The following is a 19,762-nucleotide window of genomic DNA, read 5'->3' on the forward strand; positions in this document are numbered from 1 at the left end:
AAAACACGTGTGTCACAGTATTTTTTTTTTTTTAATATAATTATAGTGATGCCGCGATAGACGAGTGCACTCGAGACGAGGCGAGAGAGAAGTGAAGACGAGAGAGTAGAGACGAGAATATTCGAGACGGTAGAAAAATTTTCTCTCGTCACGAGGGACAAGACAAGTCGAGAGTAGCATCGCTAAATATAATAGCTTTTTCTGAGCCACCTTTAGCATTCAGGTGAACTTCAGGTGTTCCCTTTAACTTTTATAATTTTAAAATTCATAATTGTCGATAAGTAAAATTCTACAAAATAATAGTCGGTAATTTTTTAGCTGAATGATGAGAGAGTTGAAATTTTCTCAAATCCATAATTGCACTGATGATCTTGTTTTAAAACTTCATGATACTCTATAATATATTCTTCAGGTCATTATGCTTTTTTTTTTTTATTACTTTGATTTATGTATTACTTGTGTGATAATTTAATTTTGATATCATATGGATTCAATGACGCGTATCATTATCATTATCATGTACATTAGTGCATATAAAAATACCGAATAATTTATTAATAAATCCATTGAAATTTGCTGCTTTAAGCGCAACATTATAAATTTTATTTTTTCATAATAAAGATCAAAGATTTAGTGCAAGTTAAATAATCAAATGTTTTGTGTAATCTTGATTTTATTTTGTAAGTAAATATTTTATATATTTCTATTATAATAATTTTAAAACGTTAAAAAATAGTTGAATCACTTTTTTAAAAGTTCCAAACAAAAATGTTATGTAACGCTATCTTGAGATGTTATTTTTCGAAAATTTTTCCATGTCAAGTTTATCAATTATTGTAGTATTATTGAAACTGAAATTATTGAGAATTGATATATGAATATGCCATTTCTTTATTTATACTGTCGATGAGAATACTGTTTGAAATTTTTTGTATATATTTCTTTTTTTCTTTACAATCAATATCAATTTTTACTATTTTAAATTTAGTTAAATTGCTGTGTTTAATTTAAAAATACTTGTTTTCCATTTTCGAAAAATCTTTAGAAATATTTTTAGCTGTATGAATATTTGGTTAGATGTATATAATTAAACAATTTATTTTTGTGAATGGTTGTTTATTCAAATAATACATATACATTGTCAATAAGATGCAATTATTATATTCAAGAATTTACCTTACTTACAAATTCATGAGTATCAAAAATAACAGGCATGTTTATTAAAAAAATATAAAATGATTTTTTAATCCACTTGAATATCATCAAACCTGTCATTAAATATATGTACAATTAAAGGTAAAAATAATTGTTTCATACAAAAAATTATTTGAGAAAGATATTTATTTTTAAACTTTCTTTTACAAAATTATTATAATTACGTCATTGGGATTTTTATGATTTCGCAAGAAATATTTAAAACAAGTTATAATAATACCATGTCTATTTACAATGTCATTGACTTCGTAACGTATTGTGTATGTGTTTTTAATAATAAATTAAAGAAAGGTATAAATATATTTAATCAACTTTTAACCATTGAGATTTAATTATTGTCTTAGAAGTTTGTAATATTGACGAATCAGATATTCGTATGTGTAAAATAATACCATTTGTACGATTTTTAGTTGCCTGATCAGCACCAATAACCATATCAATTGTAATATTATTTATACCGCTGACATTAATCATTTCGAGATCTGGATTATTTTTTATAAATTGAATTATACCAGAATTAGTAAGTTGCAATGTTCTGCAATGAGAACAATCCAATTCTTTTAGTCCTTTTAATTTGATAAGAAAGCTGTCTGTAACTGCAGTATTAAGACCACTTACGTCTAGTTTTTGTAAATTTTCCATGTTTTTTAAAGCATCGAGACCTGTTTCAGTAATAGCTCGACAATTTCGAATGTCTAATCTTTTTATATTTTTACAATTATTAGCAATAGCAGTAATTGTACTATCTTTAAGATTTTTTACATAAGCCAAGTTAAGATGTTCAAGGCATTGTAATTTTGATAACTCATCAAGAACAGATGGAAAAGAAAGTGGCTCAGTATGAATAGTTGGTACTATAGTGCAACAATAAATTTCTAAACGTTTAAGTTTTTTACAATTGTTTGAAATTGCTATTATTGATTCTTCATTGAGCCTAAGGCAAAGACCCAATATTAAACTTTCAAGATTTTCCATCTCTGTCAGCTTTTTTAAAGCAGTATCATTCATAATATTGCAAGAATTATGTATTTTCAAATGTTTTAAATTTTTGCAATATTCAACAATTGTATTTGCTAATTCCGGCATCATGTTACAAGCAATACCAAGATATTGAATATTTTTTAAGTTTATCCATTTTTCATGAGGAATTTCAGCTAGATCATAAGGACCAGGTGGAATATCAAGATGTTTTAGATTTTTGCATGTACTAAAAATAGTATTGAGTATTTCTGTAGAGAGATGCTCATTATCCTGTCCACCCATTGTTAAGTCGATGTATTCCAAATTTACGAGTTTATTTAGCCATTTGGGTATATATAATACTTCAATGTCAAGATAAACAAGTGTTGTTATTTTTGTTATTTCTTGAAGAATTATGTTGTCTAAATGGAGGCCATGTAATGTCAATTTTTTAAGATTTTTAAATTTTTTAAAAGTCTAAAAATAATAAAAATTCATTTAAATAATTTATATTCATTTAATTGATATTATTGTTTGTCACTAGTGATGAACAACTAGTTAGTATTTAATAACAACTTACCATGAAAATATCTTCTTTCTGATCCTGCAGAGACTCGGAAAATAAATGAATTTCATTAATTTCTTTAGGAAGACTATTAATTATTGCAAAGAGATTAATTATATTATTCGATTCGTCGTGATCTATTGTTATTTTGAGGCTTTTTAATTTATGCAACTGTGTAAATGCTTGAACAAAATAATTCAACGGTCTGATTTTAAGTTTACATTCCAGACTTGTTAAATTTTTACAGTGATCACCAATAAATGGCATGATACTTGAATCACAAACATCTGAGAGAGATAATTCTTCTAAATAATTACCACATCTTAATAATATTTCTTTGAGGTATGATTGTGTCAACAAACGGTTATCATAACAACGTCCAATTGATGATTTACATTTGTATTTTTTAATGTCATACCAAGCAAGTTGACATGCCTCTTTCCATTTGGTACACACTACAATAAAACATCAAATTCAAAAATTAATAATACAAACATCGATATATTATTAACAAAAAAGAAACTTTATTTTGATAATAATATTCACCTTTTTCCATGTCTATCCTTTCTGGTATTGGCAACAACATGATGATTTTTGCTAATGAATCGTAATCCAGTGAATTAATGACAACTTTTTTTTTATCCTTGTCACCATCATCAGAGATTTGTTGGTCTTTTTCAATACATATTCTCTTTGCACTCATTTTAAGTAATCACTGAAAATGCTGTTGTCGACGTCTTCGAGAACCTAAGGTTCTTTAAATACAGAAAAAAATGTTGTTAAGTCCTGCTTCTTCTTTTTTATTAACAAAAATTCAACTTTTGATTTATAAACAATTTAAAGGTTAAAAAAAACGTGGATCACAGGATTTTTTTTTTTTTTTTTGTCATTTAACCATTTCAACATAATCTTTACCTGAAACCCTAGGTGAACTCCTAGGTGTACGACTCCCTGCAGCTTTTATAATCTTAAAAATTCATAATTGTCGATAAGTAAAATTCTACAAAATAATAGTCGGTAATTTTTTAGCTAAATGATGAGATTGTTAAAATTTTTTTCAAATCCATAATTGCACTGATCATCTTGTTTTAAAACTCCATGATACTCTATAATATATTCTTTAGGTCATTCTGCTTTTATTTTACTTTGATCTGTGTATTACTTGTGTGATAGTTCATTTTTTATCATATTGATTAAATCACGCGTATCGTTATCGTTATCATGTACATCAGTATACATACGAAAATACCAAATGGTTTATTTTTAAATCCATTGAAATTTGCTGCTTTAAGCGCAACATTATATTTTATTGTTTGCATTGTTTTTTGCATTATGAAGATTGAATATTGAAGATTGAAGATTTAGTGCAAATTAAAGAATCAAGTGTTTTTTTTAATTTTTATTTTATTCAGTAAGTAAATATTTTACATATTTCTATTACAATAATTTTATAATGTTATTAAAAATATTTAACTCGATTATTTAAAAGTTCCAAACAAAAATGTTATGTAACGCCATCTTGAGATATTATTTCTCAAAAATTTTTTCATGCCTAATTTGTCAGCTGGCTAGTTGGTCTATCCGTCTATGTAATATTTTTATTCACAGGTTGTGCATTCATAAATGTTGATAAATAAATAAACAATCAGTCAAAAAGATACATAAACAGATACAGACAGATAGATTTAAACTTTTAAGTAAAGTTAAAAAATTTATAAATTGTAGTATTATTAAAGATAAAATTATTAATAAATAATATATAAAAATGCCATGCTGGTATTATGATAAAAAAGAATTAAGGCGTACACCATCAATACAAGATGGTATTGATTATGACACTGAGTGTAGATATAGAAAAGAAGGTGCCAGATTTATCATTGATACTGGATCAAAAATGGATCTTGGTTATAATACTATGGCTACTGGAGTTGTATATTTTCACCGATTTTATATGTTTCATTCATTTCAACAATTTCCTCGTCATGTAAGTTTTTTCCTTTATGTATTTTTACAAAAAACAAATGACATATTATTAATTAATTTGATGTATATTTAGGTAACAGCTTGTGTTTGTTTATTTCTTGCTGGTAAAGTTGAAGAAACTCCTAAAAAATGTAAAGATATTATTAAAATAGCTAAAAGTCAATTAACTGAACAAAAATTTTTGACATTTGGTGAAGATCCAAAAGAAGAAGTTATGACATTAGAAAGAATTTTACTTCAAACAATTAAATTTGATCTTCAAGTTGAACATCCTTACAGTTATTTGCTTGAATATGCTAAATGTTTAAAAGGTAATTACATATATTAATTAATTTATTAATTTATTATTATATATAAATTTCTATTTGTTTTTCTAGGTGACAAAAATAAATTACAAAAAATGGTTCAAATGGCATGGACATTTGCAAATGACAGGTAATGCTATTGATTATTTTTGAATCATCAAATTGTTTATTAATATTTAAAATTTGTTTAATTTAGTTTATGTACAACATTGTGTTTACAATGGGAACCAGAAATAATTGCTGTTGCATTACTTTATCTTGCTGGCAAATTGAGTAAATTTGAAGTTGTTGATTGGAATGGAAGACAACCAAAACATTTACGTTGGTGGGATATGTTTGTTGAAGATTTAACAATGGATTTACTTGAAGATATATGTCATCAAGTATTAGATCTTTATTCACAAGCAAATCAAGCTAAACCACCAGATTCACCACCATTAATACCACCAAGTCAACAAGCATCACGTGAAAATCAACCACCAGTAGCTATTGATCAATCATCAAATCTTTCAAATGGTAAATAAATTGTGTTTTTTTAATTATTAATTACTGTATTTTAATTTAAAAAAAAATATATTTATAATTTACAGTTGTAACACCAAGTAAAATAACAAAAATTGATTCAACAATTGTATCATCAAATGGCTATCAACAAACAGATCCATTAGAACCATCAAAATCACAAGATAAATTATCACATTTTCCAAATTATCAACAAGGTTTTAAAAATACACCTGGTGGTTATCAAACTGGTTTTTCACAAACAAATATATCAGTACCACCACCATCAGTTAATACAGTTAATCATATGGTTACAACAATGCGAATGGGTTCACATATACGTCAACCATCAACAATACCATCAACTGTTGTACAACCTGTTGTTGCACCACCACCACCACCACCTCCACCATTACCAGCACCATTTGTGCCTTATGGATATCCAACAAATGCATCATATTTTCAAGCTGGTAATCAAATTGCACAACCACCACCACCACCACCACCAGGAAATTCAACACGTAGTTATTATGCTAAAAAACCCTGATAATAATTTATTAATTTTACGGTAAAAAAAAAAACATTATATTTAACATTTTTTTTTTTTTCAATTATAATTTATTTAATTTCTTTTTTTATTTTTATTTTTAAACTAAATTTCAATCATCAAAAAACATATATTTTTAATGAATGAAATAATAAAGCTGGCTATTTATCAAGTACTAAAATAAATAAATAAAAAAAGTATGTGTAATGTTTGATCAATAATTTAATTAAATATTAATCACAAAAAAAAATAAATAAATAACATTTTATTATTAAAATTACAAAATATTGTAAATTAATTACTAAAACGTGAAGAGAATTTAAAAAAAGAAAATCAATAATTAATAATTGATATTTTGACCAATGTAATATTTTGCCCCCTCTCTGTCATATTTATTTTCATTCCATTCCACCCTTAAAAAAAAATACAATCAATCAGCTGACACTCTGACAGTTGACGTGAAATAATTTTCGAAATAATAAAAATAGACTAGTTGAAATTGTAGTCACGTGTTGTTGTTGTTGTTGAGATAACCAAGTGTCAATAATAATATACACAAAAAAGAGATCAAAATAAACAAAGCATTAACATGTCAAATGATGATTATAATAATGGATTTATTGCAGTTCATGTTGGTGCTGGTAATCATGCTGAATCACAAAAAAAAAATTATCAAAAATTATGTAAAGAAGCATGTATAAATGGAATAAAAATAATAAAAAATGGTAAAACATATATTGATGCTGTTGTTGAAGCAACAAAAATACTTGAAAATTCACCACTAACAAATGCTGGCTATGGTTCAAATCTAACCTTAAAAGGTGGTGTTGAATGTGATGCATCAATAATGGATGGTAATAATTTAAATTTTGGTGCAATTGGTGCTGTTGGATCAATTAAAAATCCAATATATCTTGCAAAATGTATATGTGAATCACAAAATAAACGTATTAGTCATGGTAGAATTGCACCAAATTTTATTGTTGGTAATGGTGGTCGTGAATGGGCTAAAGAACATCCAGAATATAATATTGATATTGTTGATAATAATGATTTAATATCACCAAAAGCAAATAAAATATGGAATCATTATAAACGTAAAATTGAAAATAATAAAAATAATGATAATGAAGATGATGTTGATGATAAAATTGTATGTAAAAAACAAAAAATTAATGATGATAATAAAAGACTTGATACTGTTGGTGCAATATTTGTTGATAAATATGGTAATGTATCATCAGCATGTTCAAGTGGTGGTATTATATTAAAAAGTACTGGAAGAGTTGGACAAGCTGGTGTATGGGGTTGTGGTGTTTGGGCTGAAAATGGTGATGTATCTGTTGCATCATCAACAACTGGATGTGGTGAACATCTTATTAAAACAACACTTGCTAAAACACTTGCTGAATCAATTAAAACAAATAATAATACAGATGATTATGTTAAAAATATTAATGATACAATGATGAATGATTTTATTAAATCAAAATATTTAATTGATGTTGAACAAAAACTTGGAGGTGGTATTGTACTTAGATATGATAAAGCTAATAATTTTGGTGAATTATTATGGACACATTCAACAAATTCAATGATACTTGGTTATATGAATTCAAATGATGATAAAGCAAATAGTTTTGTATCAATTATGAATTCACAAAATGTTGGAAAAAAAGTTGTTGTTGAAGGAGTTGGATTTAAACTTTAAATTATTATTATAATTAAGTATTTTTCCTTTTTTCTTTTTATATATATAATTTAATTGATATTAAACAATTTACAACTTACATGTACAAATTACCTTTATTAAAATTTGTTTTTTTTGTTGTAAATTTTGTTAATTTTATTTTTATTAACTTTTCAAATATATTTATCAATGGTTGAATTGTTTCTGAATCAAATTCAAAACCATCTAGATAAAGAACATTAAGAGTTGCTGATAAATTCATGGCCTCTGAATAAGCAACAACTGTAAAAAATTAATTTTATGATTTTTTTAATGTTAAAAAAAATAGAAGATAATTAATTAATGATTACGAACCTCCAGCAGATACTCCAGAAACAATATTAGGTTGTTTAAGTGCTGGTGAAAATTTTTTTTGTATGTCTGATACTTTCTTTGTTGACAATGATCGCATGAATGATGGCTCCAATGATTCAACAGATGTTTTTAATTGTGATATATGATTACAGGTAAGTGCAATGATATTATCTGTTTTCATAAGTACATCATGAATCTAAAAATTTATATATTTATTATTTATGTTATTGTTTAATGTATTTATTTGAATTAATAACTAACCGATTCAACAAAATCACCAGCAACTGTCAAGTCAACATCAGCACTGACAGTACAAACATATAGATCATCATTTATCTTAAAAATACCAGATGGATTTTTCGATCCTGATAACTTAATATTGCATATATTTTCTGAAGTATTTAAAACGTAATCTTTTACAAAATCTAGATATAAAATAAAATGCATAATTAATAAATGTCAAAAAGAGAAAATATATTTTTTCTTAGAAAATTTTATTTACCAACTATCAAATGTGTCTCTGCAACAATCAATGTGTTGAATTTTTTTGGAATATCTTGACTCCATTCAAGGGTGAATTTTCTTTTATTAAAAAACAATTATAAAATTATTAAATTAGGTAATTTTAATTAAAATATTTTTAATTTAGAGGTTAGCTTACGCTGCATCATCAAATCCAACATCATCTTCTTCGTCGTCTTCATTCCAAAATGCTCTTGATGATGGATGCACTATTTCACCAAAAAGACCTGACATATTTGACCTTTTTTTTTATTATTATTAATATCAATTAATATGTTTATTTTTTTTAATTATAAACAAATTTGCTGTTTCACTCCGGTTTGTATACATTTACACACCACCACTACAGTTGTTGTTGACGTTGTTGTGTTTTTTTTTTTTGTGTGTTTTGAATGATTCGAGAAAAAAAATAAAATCATTTTATGCAAACGCAATGTTTTTGGGCTGTTGTTTACAAACTTGGTGGTAATTTTATTTTAAAAAATTGATTTAATAATAATTTATTTAATTTTTGTATTAAAAATAATTGGAAAATTTTAAAATTTAATTTTATTTATTATTTTGATAATAATATTAAACACTTAACAATATATTTAAATTATTAATTTTTAAAAATATATTTTAATTTATTTTTTTGTATAGGTATATACAGAATTAAATGATTTTAAAATATTTCAATCGCTATCAGATATCGTCAATGAACAAATTGACTTTTTAATTGTTTTTCTTTTTTTTTCTTCTGGAATGACTTAACAAATATTAACTTAAAAAATAAAACACGTGTTAATAAAAATAAATACTTTTTTTTAAGATTGATAAATAATTGATTGATGAAAAAAAATTACTACACAGGATAAATTGTGTAGTATGATGATTTAACGTCTGGATTTGTAACACTTGAATTGATGTTATTTATATTAATGTCAATATTTTTTTGTTGATTATCAATGTTATCAACAATAGTATTAATGACTTTGTCAGTCACGTTTATTGTATCAAGGATTTCTTCTCCTTCTTCTGCTCCTTCTTCAACTTCTTCTGTTATTATTCTTTTTGGCATGTAAAGAATTACTGAAGAGTTACTTGATTCTTGAGGATTTGATGTTTCTTGAAAACATGTGTTATCTGATTGCATTGCTTTGCATTTTTTTGTATGTGCATAGAGACTACCAGCATTGTTGTATCTGTGAAATTGAAAAAAAATACATATTAATACATCGGTTGTTAATTAACAAATAAAATATGTTGAAGCAATGGAGCAATGTTTAATGTCATTTAAATGGAAAAACCATATGATATATCAACATCAAAATACAAACAACTTGAACAAATTAGAAAGATATCAAATGCTAATATTGAAATAACAGAATCGGAACAATCACAACCATGGGAACCAAAAAGTAACAGAATGATGCAATTATTTTTAACAGATGGTGTTCAAGATGTTGTTGCTATTGAACATAAATCAATAAGAACATTAAAAGTAGGTTTTATAATAAAATAATTTGAATGATATATTATTTTTCATATCAAGGAAAATATACTTCCAGGTTTTAAAGTTATAATAAAGGGTCCAGTAACATGTAGACGAGGTGTTATAATGCTTGAAGAATCAAATTTTGAATTACTTGCTGGTGAAGTTGATTCATTATTAATTAAAAATGCACCAGAAAATGTATTTGCACGTGCAATAAATTTACCAGAAAATCTAGATCCATATAATGACAATGAAAATACTGATGATGCTGATACAACACAAGATAAAGTTGATGAATTATTTGCTAAAGATTATGAAATTGATGATGATGAATTAACATTAATTGAGTCATTTAATCAAGCCAAGATGAAAATTAGAAAAATATTAAAAAGTATATTTTATAATGTACCTTTTTGTGCATATTTTACATGCATATGGTCTTTGTCCAGTATGTGTATAAGTATGTTCATTCAATGATGTCAATCGACGAAATGATTTTGTACAAATTCTACATCGATATTTAGCTTCACCAGTATGCATTGTTAAATGACGTGCTAATGTATTTGCCCTAGCAAATGCACGACTACAATATTGACAAATATATGGTTTTTCACCACTATGTGTACGTAAATGTAATTGTAAATATGTACTTTTAGTAAATGCACGATTACATACATTACATACATATGGTTTAACACCAGTATGTGTTCTCATATGAGCAACTAAACTTCCTGATTGTGCAAAACATTTACTACAAACTTCACATAAAAAACGTTTTTGTGTTTCTTTAATACGTTTATGACGTTCAACATGATTATTTAATGATTGAGCAAGTGCAAATGCTCTTGGACATATTGGACATGAATGTGGACGTTTTGGTTTTTCCTAAAAATTAAAACAAACAATTTATAAATTGAGAAAAAAAAAATATATATATATTAGAAGATATATTTCGAAAAAACAAACCTTTTTTTCATTTGTATTTAATATTTTTTTACCATTTTCATAATTATCATCATCATCACCATCATCAATATCATCACTATCACCAAAAAATTTATCATTATGTTTTGAATGTTCATGTTCTTTTAATTTATCAATTCTTGAAAATGATTTATCACAAATTTTACATATAAATTTTTGTCCACTATGAGTTAACATGTGTCTTTTTAAATTTCTTTGTGTTGCATATATTTTACCACATTGTTTACATTGTATTGGCATACTATTATCATCATCATTATCATCATTATAATTATCATCATCATCATCATCAAAATTAACTTGTTTTTTTTTATTTTTATTATTTTTTTTATACTCTGGATGTTTTTTAACATGTGTTAAATATGATTTTTCATATTTAAAACAATTTGAACAATATTCACATGAAAATTTAAATATTTTATTATCTTTAACATCATTTTTTTCATCTAAATTATTTTTTTCTAATTTATCATTATTTAATTTTGTTGCTTCATGTAATTCAATATGTTTTTCTAATTGTAAATTTGTTGTAAATTCTTCATTACACATGTAACATGAATATTTAATATCATGAATAATCATATGTTGTTGAAGTGCTTCATCACTTTTAAAACATATATGACAATTTTGACATTTAAAAAAATTAATTTCAATTTTATTTTCATGTAAATTGTAATTATCAATATTATAATTTTCTTCTTTAATTTCATCTGTTATTAAATTATTAGATTCATTATTATTATATGAAATTTTAATATTTGTTTTTGGTTTATCAATTTGTTTTTTTTGATTATCTAAATTAATAAGTACTGTTTTTTCATTGTCATCTTGATGTAGGGTATGTTCACCAGATATTGCTTCAGTTATAACAGCATTTATTGAATCAGATAATGAATTTGTTATTTGATTTTCATATATTGGTGTACGATATTCAAGTATATGACGAAATTTAGCATCAGATTGTTCAACTTGACATTTAAATTCATATGATACGTCTAATAATTGACGACAATTGTGACATATTACTGAGGGTAGACCATCACCTTGTTCAACCTAAAAGATAAATAATTAATTCATATATTTTTAATTGTTGTTGTTGATACTTTACATTAATAATAATATTAATTAATAATTTTAACCTTGACAGCAGCACAAGCCATAATTTTTCTTGGTATTTCTCCATAATTTTCAAATACCTGCCAAACTTGAATTGATTTTTTTAAACAAATACGACATTCATGACCATTAAATTCACCATTATCATGTTCATTGTTAATTAATGCCTCGGATCTTGTTACTTCCATTATTAAAATTATTATTTTTCTTTTGTTTACAATATTTTTTTATTATAAACAAAGTTTATAGAATTGTTAGTTAAAAATATAATTATTAAAAACACTTAAAAAATATTAATTAACAAAGTAATTACTAAAATGACTACAAATACTATTTAATAATAAACAAAATTTGTTGTTGTTTTTTTATTTTGATGAACAACAATGCACCACAGTTTTTTAGTTTGACAAGTAATTTGAGATTTTGAGGTTAGATTACCTAATGATGGGGAATAAAAAAAAATATGGCAATATCAAATATTTATTTTTTGATTCCAGATATAAATAATTGTTATAATTAATTAACAATGAGGTTGAAATATTTCTTCGTCATGGGTAATTATCATAGAAAGTTGGAGAAATATTTCTAGCAGGTCTTGGCAGAATAATATTATTATAAATATTAAAAATAAATTGAATTATTGTTTTTTTTTTTTTGGAATTAAATTATTATGTAATGAGTATTATTAGGTATTTTTCTATAAGACAATAATCATTAATTTTGTTGTTATGATAAGTGCAAATAGGGCTACCATATGTGCCGACTTTTAAATTAGGACATTTTGCCTAGCATCCCCTTGCTCCATAATTACGAGCTTTGAAACAAAATTAAATTGAGGAGCATTGAGGAGATTGAAAGAACTTTCCTAACGTGGAGCAAGGTAGATAGAAAAATTCTTGACTCGGAGAAGTTTTATCGAAAATTTCTTCACCCAAGTCTTTTGGAGAACCGGCTAAAAAAATTTCCCTCGTTCAGAGATTTCGAAGGAAATTCGAAGTTACTGAAGAGAAATTCGGAGTAATCGTGGAGAAATATTTTGACCAGGGATATCAGATTAATTGGAAAAGAAAAAAAAAAATCTTGACAAATCAGGACTGATCAGGACAATCGTTCCTAAATCAGGACAATCGTTCCCCAATCAGGACATTCGTTCCCAAATCGAGACATGTTCTGATAGGATTTTGCATATGGTAACCCTAGGTGGTGCCAATGAGAATACTCAGAAGTACACAGCAACAAAGTTATTGAATAATTATGATTGGAAGAAGCTGAAAAAAGAAATATCAGAAATATTGAGTAGTAAAAAAACACTCTTTTTACAATTTGTCCTTCTATTTTTTTTTTTCTTGAATAGATCAAGATTGCTTTTAGATTCAGTTAAACTGCCAATACCTGAAAGAATAGCCATAATAGACCATGTAGCCCTATGGCTACTCTTTCAGGTACTGGCAATTTTAGCTTGTCTGAGCGGGTTTTTATACCCCTTTTGCACCGTAAAAAATCGACATTAGCTAAAAAAAAGCTTATATAAATTTTTTTTTTTTGAGATGTGCGATATATCGAAGGCTCTGGTATTATTATCATCCAGCCAATTCTCGACGTAGTCGAACGGAAAAATTCTCCTACAACCAATAGTATAAATGCTTTATGAATTTTTTTTTTCCGTCCAACTACATCGAGAATACAACCCGATATTATCGATGATATTTTATTTTCATTCGATATATTAATGAGCATTTTTTTGCCGCCAAATTTATATGCATTTGTATTTAAAAAAAAAAACAAAACGCGGCATTTATTTTATGAATTTTTAATTTTTTCATCATCAATTTTTATAATTATTATAAATAAATAAAAATTTTGTTTAAAAAACAATTTGAAAACGTCAATATTTTGTTGGTATTACAATAAAAGTACAATAAATTGTCGCGAGATGTCAGATAAAATCGGGATTTTCATAAAAATTGATGAAAATTTTAGTTTTTTATAAAATTAAATATAATCTAGATGTCGCTTGTGTATATTTAGTCGAGAAAAATTCAGAAAAATTTATACACAAATTTCCCCCACTTGTATAAAGTACAAAATATGTATGGCACAAAATGATTGGTCAATTCTTCACACACTTGGTGTTGCATTGACCCCGCCCACCAGGTGGCCGTTCGAAAGTGTGTAGTTGTGTAGTTTTCGAACGTACGAGACACAGCCGGAGAGCCCTCTCCTCCGATCCCTGTGTCTTAAACATCAAATTTTTATTATTATTATTATTATTGTTATATTATTTTTTTTAATCGCAAATAAAAAAAGAAAAAAAAAAAAAAACAATCAAGTGCTACAAATATTATAAATTGACTTTATTCATCTTGTGATTTAATTTGATAAAAAAATTTTAAAAAATTAAAACGGAAAAAAAAGAAACATACGGTTGGAAACAAAAAAAAAAGGAAAAAAAAAAAAATATTGATAAAAGTGATTAAGACTGAACTCAAGTCTGACTTGTGTGATTTAAACTTTTTTTTTTTTTTAAATTATTATTGTTATTGCTAGGTTTTTGAATAGTCTGAGGTGAAAATAAAAATAACAAATTGACATATAATAATATGTAATCGATCGGTGTGAAACGTGAATTTTGAGGTTCTGTTCTTTTTTTTTTTTTTTTGATTATTATTTTGATTGCGTTGAGAGAGTTTCTTTTTTGGAGTAAAAAAAAAAAAAAAAACGTTGAGCTCTTTTGGTGTATTTTATTTATGAGAAAAAAAAGAAGAAAAAAAAAAATTAAATGTGAATGTTTATTTGTTAATTTATATATTTTAAATTATCGTGATAATATATTGTATCATTTTATTTGTTAAATTAGCTGCTATATTGTCATTTTGATATTGAAAAAAAAAAATTTCTTGATAATTATTTATATTTCTTGAGGAATAAGGCTGATTATTGTTTTTTTTTTTTTTTTTTTTTCTATTGGGAATTAGTGTGTTGTTATGGATTTTAATTGAAGTTTTATATTGGTTTTTTTTTTTTGTCAATTTTTTTTTTTTTGGTCGTGTAAAGTGGTAAATTTGACTAGGCCGACGTCAGCTGGTCCTCGGCGTTAAAAAGAGTATATTGAGATATAGAAATGGCGGCGCTGGTGGCAGGTGTCCAGTATGGTTTATCAACGCAAAGTAATTTTCATGAAAATAAATCACTTATATTTGTTAAATTAACTGATTCAGCACAACGTGCTATTGAAGATTTTCTTGAAAATCGAGTAAGTAAAATTTCATTGGTAAATTATTCATATTTTTATCAGTTTTTTTCATTTTAAAATTTCATTATCATCATGTCTGACTGTGTTTGTCGTGTGTGTGTATTTTTTTTTTTCAATTTTAATAATACCTCAATAATTTACTGATAATTTTATATTTTATTTTTTTTAAATATATCTGTTTATTGTTTTTTTTATTTTTTATTTTTGTTTAAATATTAAACACAAGTGTGTTTCTGTGTCGTAATAATTTTGTTGTTTAAGACAACCGTTAGTGGCCATATTTTATTTCAATCAAAATTTTTTAATATTGTTTATCATTATCCGTTATAATAATTATTAAATTTTACACTTAAATAATTTTTATAGTTATTAGATTTTGTTATATTAAATTACGAAAAATTTCGAGTAAAGAAATTTTGTTGTTTCGATTTTTTTTTTAATTTCGAGTAAATTATTTCTGTGATTCTAATGAACTTTTAAAATTTATAAAAAATATTATTTTTAGATATGAATAATATATGAAAAATATTTTAAAAATATTTAATCAACAGCTATATATATTTTTTTTCATAAAATTTTTACAAATTTATAAATTTTTTTTTTCATTAAAATAAATATATCTGAACACTTGGACTAACATTTTGAGTTTTTATCTCACATATAAATACTTGTTTTAAATATTAATAATATTTATCATTATTTTAATAAATTTATAAATAATCTAATGCAAAAAAAAAAAAAAAATTATAAATTAATATTACCAATGATTTTACAATATTGGTTTGTTAAGTCTTTGCTATAAGGAAAGTGAAAGGACACAAGGATTAAACTCGTACATTGTGATTGGTTGTTCAAGTCCTTTTTTTTATTTAAACATTTTTTTTTTTTATCATTATCTTTTTAACCAAAAGACTTGATAATTATTATATTTCTATTTTTTTTTTTCACTCAAATTATCCATTAGTAATTCCGTATTTCTACTTTGCTAATTTAAAAAAATTTTTTTTTTTTCTTTTCATCTTCTTATCTAGTAGGTATTAATTTCCAAGAATTTGATATATAAAAAAAATAAAATAAAAATATAATCTTGATTTTTGAGTATTATATTTAATAGATTTATATATATATTTTTTTTTTTATTTACTATTTTTTTTATTTATCGAATATATAAAGTTGAAATAAATCACTCGTGACTTATTCAATATGTTCATTTATCCATTTATTTATTTATTATTATTTTTTTTCCTCGTTTATTATTATTGTTTATATTATTATTATTATTTAGTGCTTACGTCAGTAAAGTCAGACGACCTGTATTGCTTTCAATAGTCGTTTTTGTATCCGGGGATGAGTAAACAAATGTTAACAGCACTCTAGCAACAGCCAGCATCGTGAAAATAACATTTTCTTTATAAATTTTTTTTTATTTTATTTATTATTAATATCCATTGTCTTGATAATTATTATTTTTTTTTCCTTATGAAATTCACTTGAGGTTATTACAAGGTCATTAAAAAATATTACTTCACTGTTTTTATTTGATTTTTTTTTATGTTAAAATCAAATTTTTAATTTTGTATTTTTGTTTGTTTGTTTGGTAATTAAATATCTATTTTGGAGTAATTTTTTTGGATAAATATTAATACAGTAAAAAAAAAAATAGCATTACATGTTTGGGGTTTTATTTTAGCTTCTGTATAAAGAGTGGGAAAAAAAAAAAAACATCTGGTTTACTTTTGTGTCCTTTAATTTTTAAACTTGAAGGCGGTCAGGTTCGTTCGTTTTTTTTGGATACTTTTTTTTTTTGAGGCTTATATCTTGGTCGGGGTCTTCGGACCCTTCGTTTCCTTTTTCGCTTGATCAAAGTATTGTAATCAAACAGCCAAGTAGAAAAAGCAGATGTTTCAAAAAATCCATTCATCCGTATATAACAAAAGCAAATAGAAAAAGACAAAATACTTACCTGTAGATTTTTTTTAAATATCTTTTTCTACTTGTTTTACAATTATTTTTACCTGATATATATTTTCGTGTTTTTAAAATTCACTGTTAACAACAGCTGGACCGGATTATAATACACCTCTAAATATTTAACCCCTAGAAATTCATAAAAATATAAAATAATCTAGTCAAAAGTTAAATTTAAAAAATCTTCTTTTAAACTAGTTTTTTTTTGGAATTTAAAAATTTAAAAAATTTGTAATTTTGTAAAGCTTTTTAATCTGTTAATTATGCTTAGTCATATTTTTATTTTTATTTAAACAATGAAAAAAAGAAATAATTTTGTAGAAAAATTTTCATCCATTTTTTGGAGTTTTTTTTTTATTTTTTTCTACTCGTGTTTCTTTATCATAGATAAAATAAGGAAAAAAAAAAATATGTGTTTGATATCGTGATTTTAGAAATCCCCTCTTTGACATATATAAATGTTTTTTTTTTTTCATTGATTTATGTCAACAGTGAATTACGTGAACAAGATCGTAATGTAAATATCTCTCGTGGTTTATATGTTGAAATGATTATTTAACACAAAGAAAAAATTTTTTTATATTAGCACATAATGAATTTAGATTTCATGACATTTATAATTTTCATTATGTGTACTGCATGATTAATTAACAATTAATATTTGGATTTTATTTTTTATTTCTACTTCAACTTGCACACAGAGAGAGAGGTATTATTAAAAAAATAAAATCAATTATTTCTAAGAAATTATGATAAATTTATTATTTATTTAAAAAAAAAAAATAAATTATTATATTTTTTATTTAAACAATTATTGTTTTGTAAAAATATGGTAATACTATTTAAATTATTTTATTACAAAATAAATGTTTTATTATTATTTTTGTTGAAAAATAAAAAAAAAAGTTGAAATATTTTTATTTAATTTTAATACATGACAAAAAAATTAATACCAATTGTATATATTTACTTAATAAATTTGCGATAAGATATTTTTTAAAAATATGATTAATAATAATGAAAAAATATAAATAATAGTGCTTATAATTTATAATGGGCTTTAAACATTTGAGAAAAAAATAGGAAAAAAATTAACAAATATGTCAAACGACCTTGTTGTTGTCGTTGGCGCTTTTTTTTTTTTCATCGAAATGTTTTATTATTTTTCTATTTCAAGTAAACAAATTTCTTACCTAAAGTAGTAAAAAGTATATTACAGATAGCTAGAAAATATTCATAACAATTATGCAACATATTTTCTACAATTATTTTTAATATTACAACTTAAATAATAATAAGACAAGAAAAAAAAATAAGCAAAGATATTATTTGATTATTTTTTTTTTTTATATTATTTTGAATATTCAATTTTTATGCTTTCTAATTTTTTTGTGTTTGTTAATAATACTTGAATTATTAATGATTTTATTATTATTTTTTTGAAAAATTAAAGCTATGGTAATTTAATTAATTTTAAAAGCAAATTTATTAATTATTGAAATTAATAATAATCAATTTTTATTAATTACTTTTAATGATATTATTTATTTATATTTTTACGGGTTTTTTTTTTATTTAAGTATATCCAATTTTTTTTTCAAATCGAAATTCGAAATATTTCGATTATTTATAAAAAAAAAATTCTAAATAATTATTATTAATCAATTTTAATTTTTATTCATTCGATTTACAATCAATTTAATAAAATGAGTTTTTTTTTTTTTTTTTTATTAAATTTGAAGCTATACAATTTTTTTTTTCGAAATAGAAAATCGAAATATTTCGATTATTAAATTCTAAAAATTTTGATTATAAAAAATTGTAAAAAAACAATTTTAATAATAGTTATTAATCAATGCTAAATTTTTATTAATATTACTTGTATTCAAATCAATTTATAAAATAGATTTTTATTCTTTTGACATAACAAAAAAATATATATTTCGATTTTATTAAAAACTTGATTTATAAAAAATAGAAATATAAAATAATCACCCTTTGAATATGTTTGAATAAATTAAATAAGACAAGTTTCACCGTTATGAAATTATTCAATAAATTTCAAGTATAATTTCTAATGATTTATAATGTTGAATAAATATTTATTTATTTTTTTATATAAATAATATAAAGGTCGAATATAATTCCAACATGTTTTTTAAATTTTTTGAATAAAAAGAAAAAATGAATTTTAAAAATCGAAAAGTATATTTTAAAAAGTATCTATAATTTTTTAGAGTTATATATTTTTTTAATTATAATAATAATAATTAAAAATTACTGACGTTTTGCATCGATAAATTTTTGATGTTAGATTTGGAG

The 19,762-nt window shown here is 24.0% G+C and overlaps 5 protein-coding genes across 5 annotated transcripts in view; 3 read left to right on the top strand and 2 right to left on the bottom strand.

Moving 5' to 3' along the window:
- The first annotated feature begins 4,248 nt into the window (after nt 1-4,248).
- On the top strand, nt 4,249-6,364 carry LOC122847626 (cyclin-K-like). Its single transcript, XM_044145422.1, has 5 exons — nt 4,249-4,724; nt 4,797-5,034; nt 5,101-5,158; nt 5,225-5,544; nt 5,619-6,364. The coding sequence occupies exons 1-5, from the start codon at nt 4,506-4,508 to the stop codon at nt 6,074-6,076; spliced, it is 1,293 nt and encodes a 430-aa protein (XP_044001357.1). The 5' UTR covers nt 4,249-4,505; the 3' UTR covers nt 6,077-6,364.
- Nucleotides 6,365-6,665: 301 nt separating this feature from the next.
- On the top strand, nt 6,666-7,787 carry LOC122847627 (threonine aspartase 1). The gene has a single exon (XM_044145423.1). The coding sequence runs from the start codon at nt 6,666-6,668 to the stop codon at nt 7,785-7,787; it is 1,122 nt and encodes a 373-aa protein (XP_044001358.1).
- Nucleotides 7,788-7,863: 76 nt separating this feature from the next.
- On the bottom strand, nt 7,864-9,022 carry LOC122847628. Its single transcript, XM_044145425.1, has 5 exons — nt 8,782-9,022; nt 8,623-8,702; nt 8,382-8,545; nt 8,121-8,316; nt 7,864-8,048 (listed from the first exon to the last, which is right to left on the bottom strand). The coding sequence occupies exons 1-5, from the start codon at nt 8,874-8,876 to the stop codon at nt 7,864-7,866; spliced, it is 720 nt and encodes a 239-aa protein (XP_044001360.1). The 5' UTR covers nt 8,877-9,022.
- A 201-nt stretch (nt 9,023-9,223) lies between these two features.
- Nucleotides 9,224-13,653, bottom strand: LOC122847630 (zinc finger protein 502-like). The gene is made up of 4 exons (XM_044145428.1): nt 12,243-13,653; nt 11,086-12,156; nt 10,529-11,004; nt 9,224-9,826 (listed from the first exon to the last, which is right to left on the bottom strand). Exons 1-4 carry the CDS (start codon nt 12,405-12,407, stop codon nt 9,487-9,489), a joined length of 2,052 nt encoding a protein of 683 aa, XP_044001363.1. The 5' UTR covers nt 12,408-13,653; the 3' UTR covers nt 9,224-9,486.
- A 755-nt stretch (nt 13,654-14,408) lies between these two features.
- Nucleotides 14,409-19,762, top strand: part of LOC122847629 (RNA polymerase II elongation factor ELL) — a 32,767-nt gene continuing 27,413 nt past the window's right edge. The window contains exon 1 of the mRNA XM_044145426.1: nt 14,409-15,472. Within this exon, the coding sequence (XP_044001361.1) occupies nt 15,341-15,472 (132 nt within the window). The 5' untranslated portion in view covers nt 14,409-15,340. The remainder of the gene's footprint in view (nt 15,473-19,762) is intronic.

The sequence above is a fragment of the Aphidius gifuensis genome, linkage group LG1 (genome assembly GCF_014905175.1).
Source record: "Aphidius gifuensis isolate YNYX2018 linkage group LG1, ASM1490517v1, whole genome shotgun sequence".
NCBI classification, from domain to species: domain Eukaryota; kingdom Metazoa; phylum Arthropoda; class Insecta; order Hymenoptera; family Braconidae; genus Aphidius; species Aphidius gifuensis.

Coding starts and splice junctions, on each gene's coding strand:
- LOC122847626 (XM_044145422.1), top strand. CDS start 4,506: ATGCCATGCTGGTATTATGATAAAAAAGAATTAAGGCGTACACCATCA. Junction 5,035..5,100: donor ATATGCTAAATGTTTAAAAG/GTAATTACATAT, acceptor TTGTTTTTCTAG/GTGACAAAAATAAATTACAA. Junction 5,545..5,618: donor ATCATCAAATCTTTCAAATG/GTAAATAAATTG, acceptor TATAATTTACAG/TTGTAACACCAAGTAAAATA.
- LOC122847627 (XM_044145423.1), top strand. CDS start 6,666: ATGTCAAATGATGATTATAATAATGGATTTATTGCAGTTCATGTTGGT.
- LOC122847628 (XM_044145425.1), bottom strand. CDS start 8,876: ATGTCAGGTCTTTTTGGTGAAATAGTGCATCCATCATCAAGAGCATTT. Junction 8,546..8,622: donor AGAGACACATTTGATAGTTG/GTAAATAAAATT, acceptor TTTTATATCTAG/ATTTTGTAAAAGATTACGTT. Junction 8,317..8,381: donor CTGGTGATTTTGTTGAATCG/GTTAGTTATTAA, acceptor ATAAATTTTTAG/ATTCATGATGTACTTATGAA.
- LOC122847630 (XM_044145428.1), bottom strand. CDS start 12,407: ATGGAAGTAACAAGATCCGAGGCATTAATTAACAATGAACATGATAAT. Junction 12,157..12,242: donor TGGCTTGTGCTGCTGTCAAG/GTTAAAATTATT, acceptor TTTATCTTTTAG/GTTGAACAAGGTGATGGTCT. Junction 11,005..11,085: donor TAAATACAAATGAAAAAAAG/GTTTGTTTTTTC, acceptor TTTAATTTTTAG/GAAAAACCAAAACGTCCACA.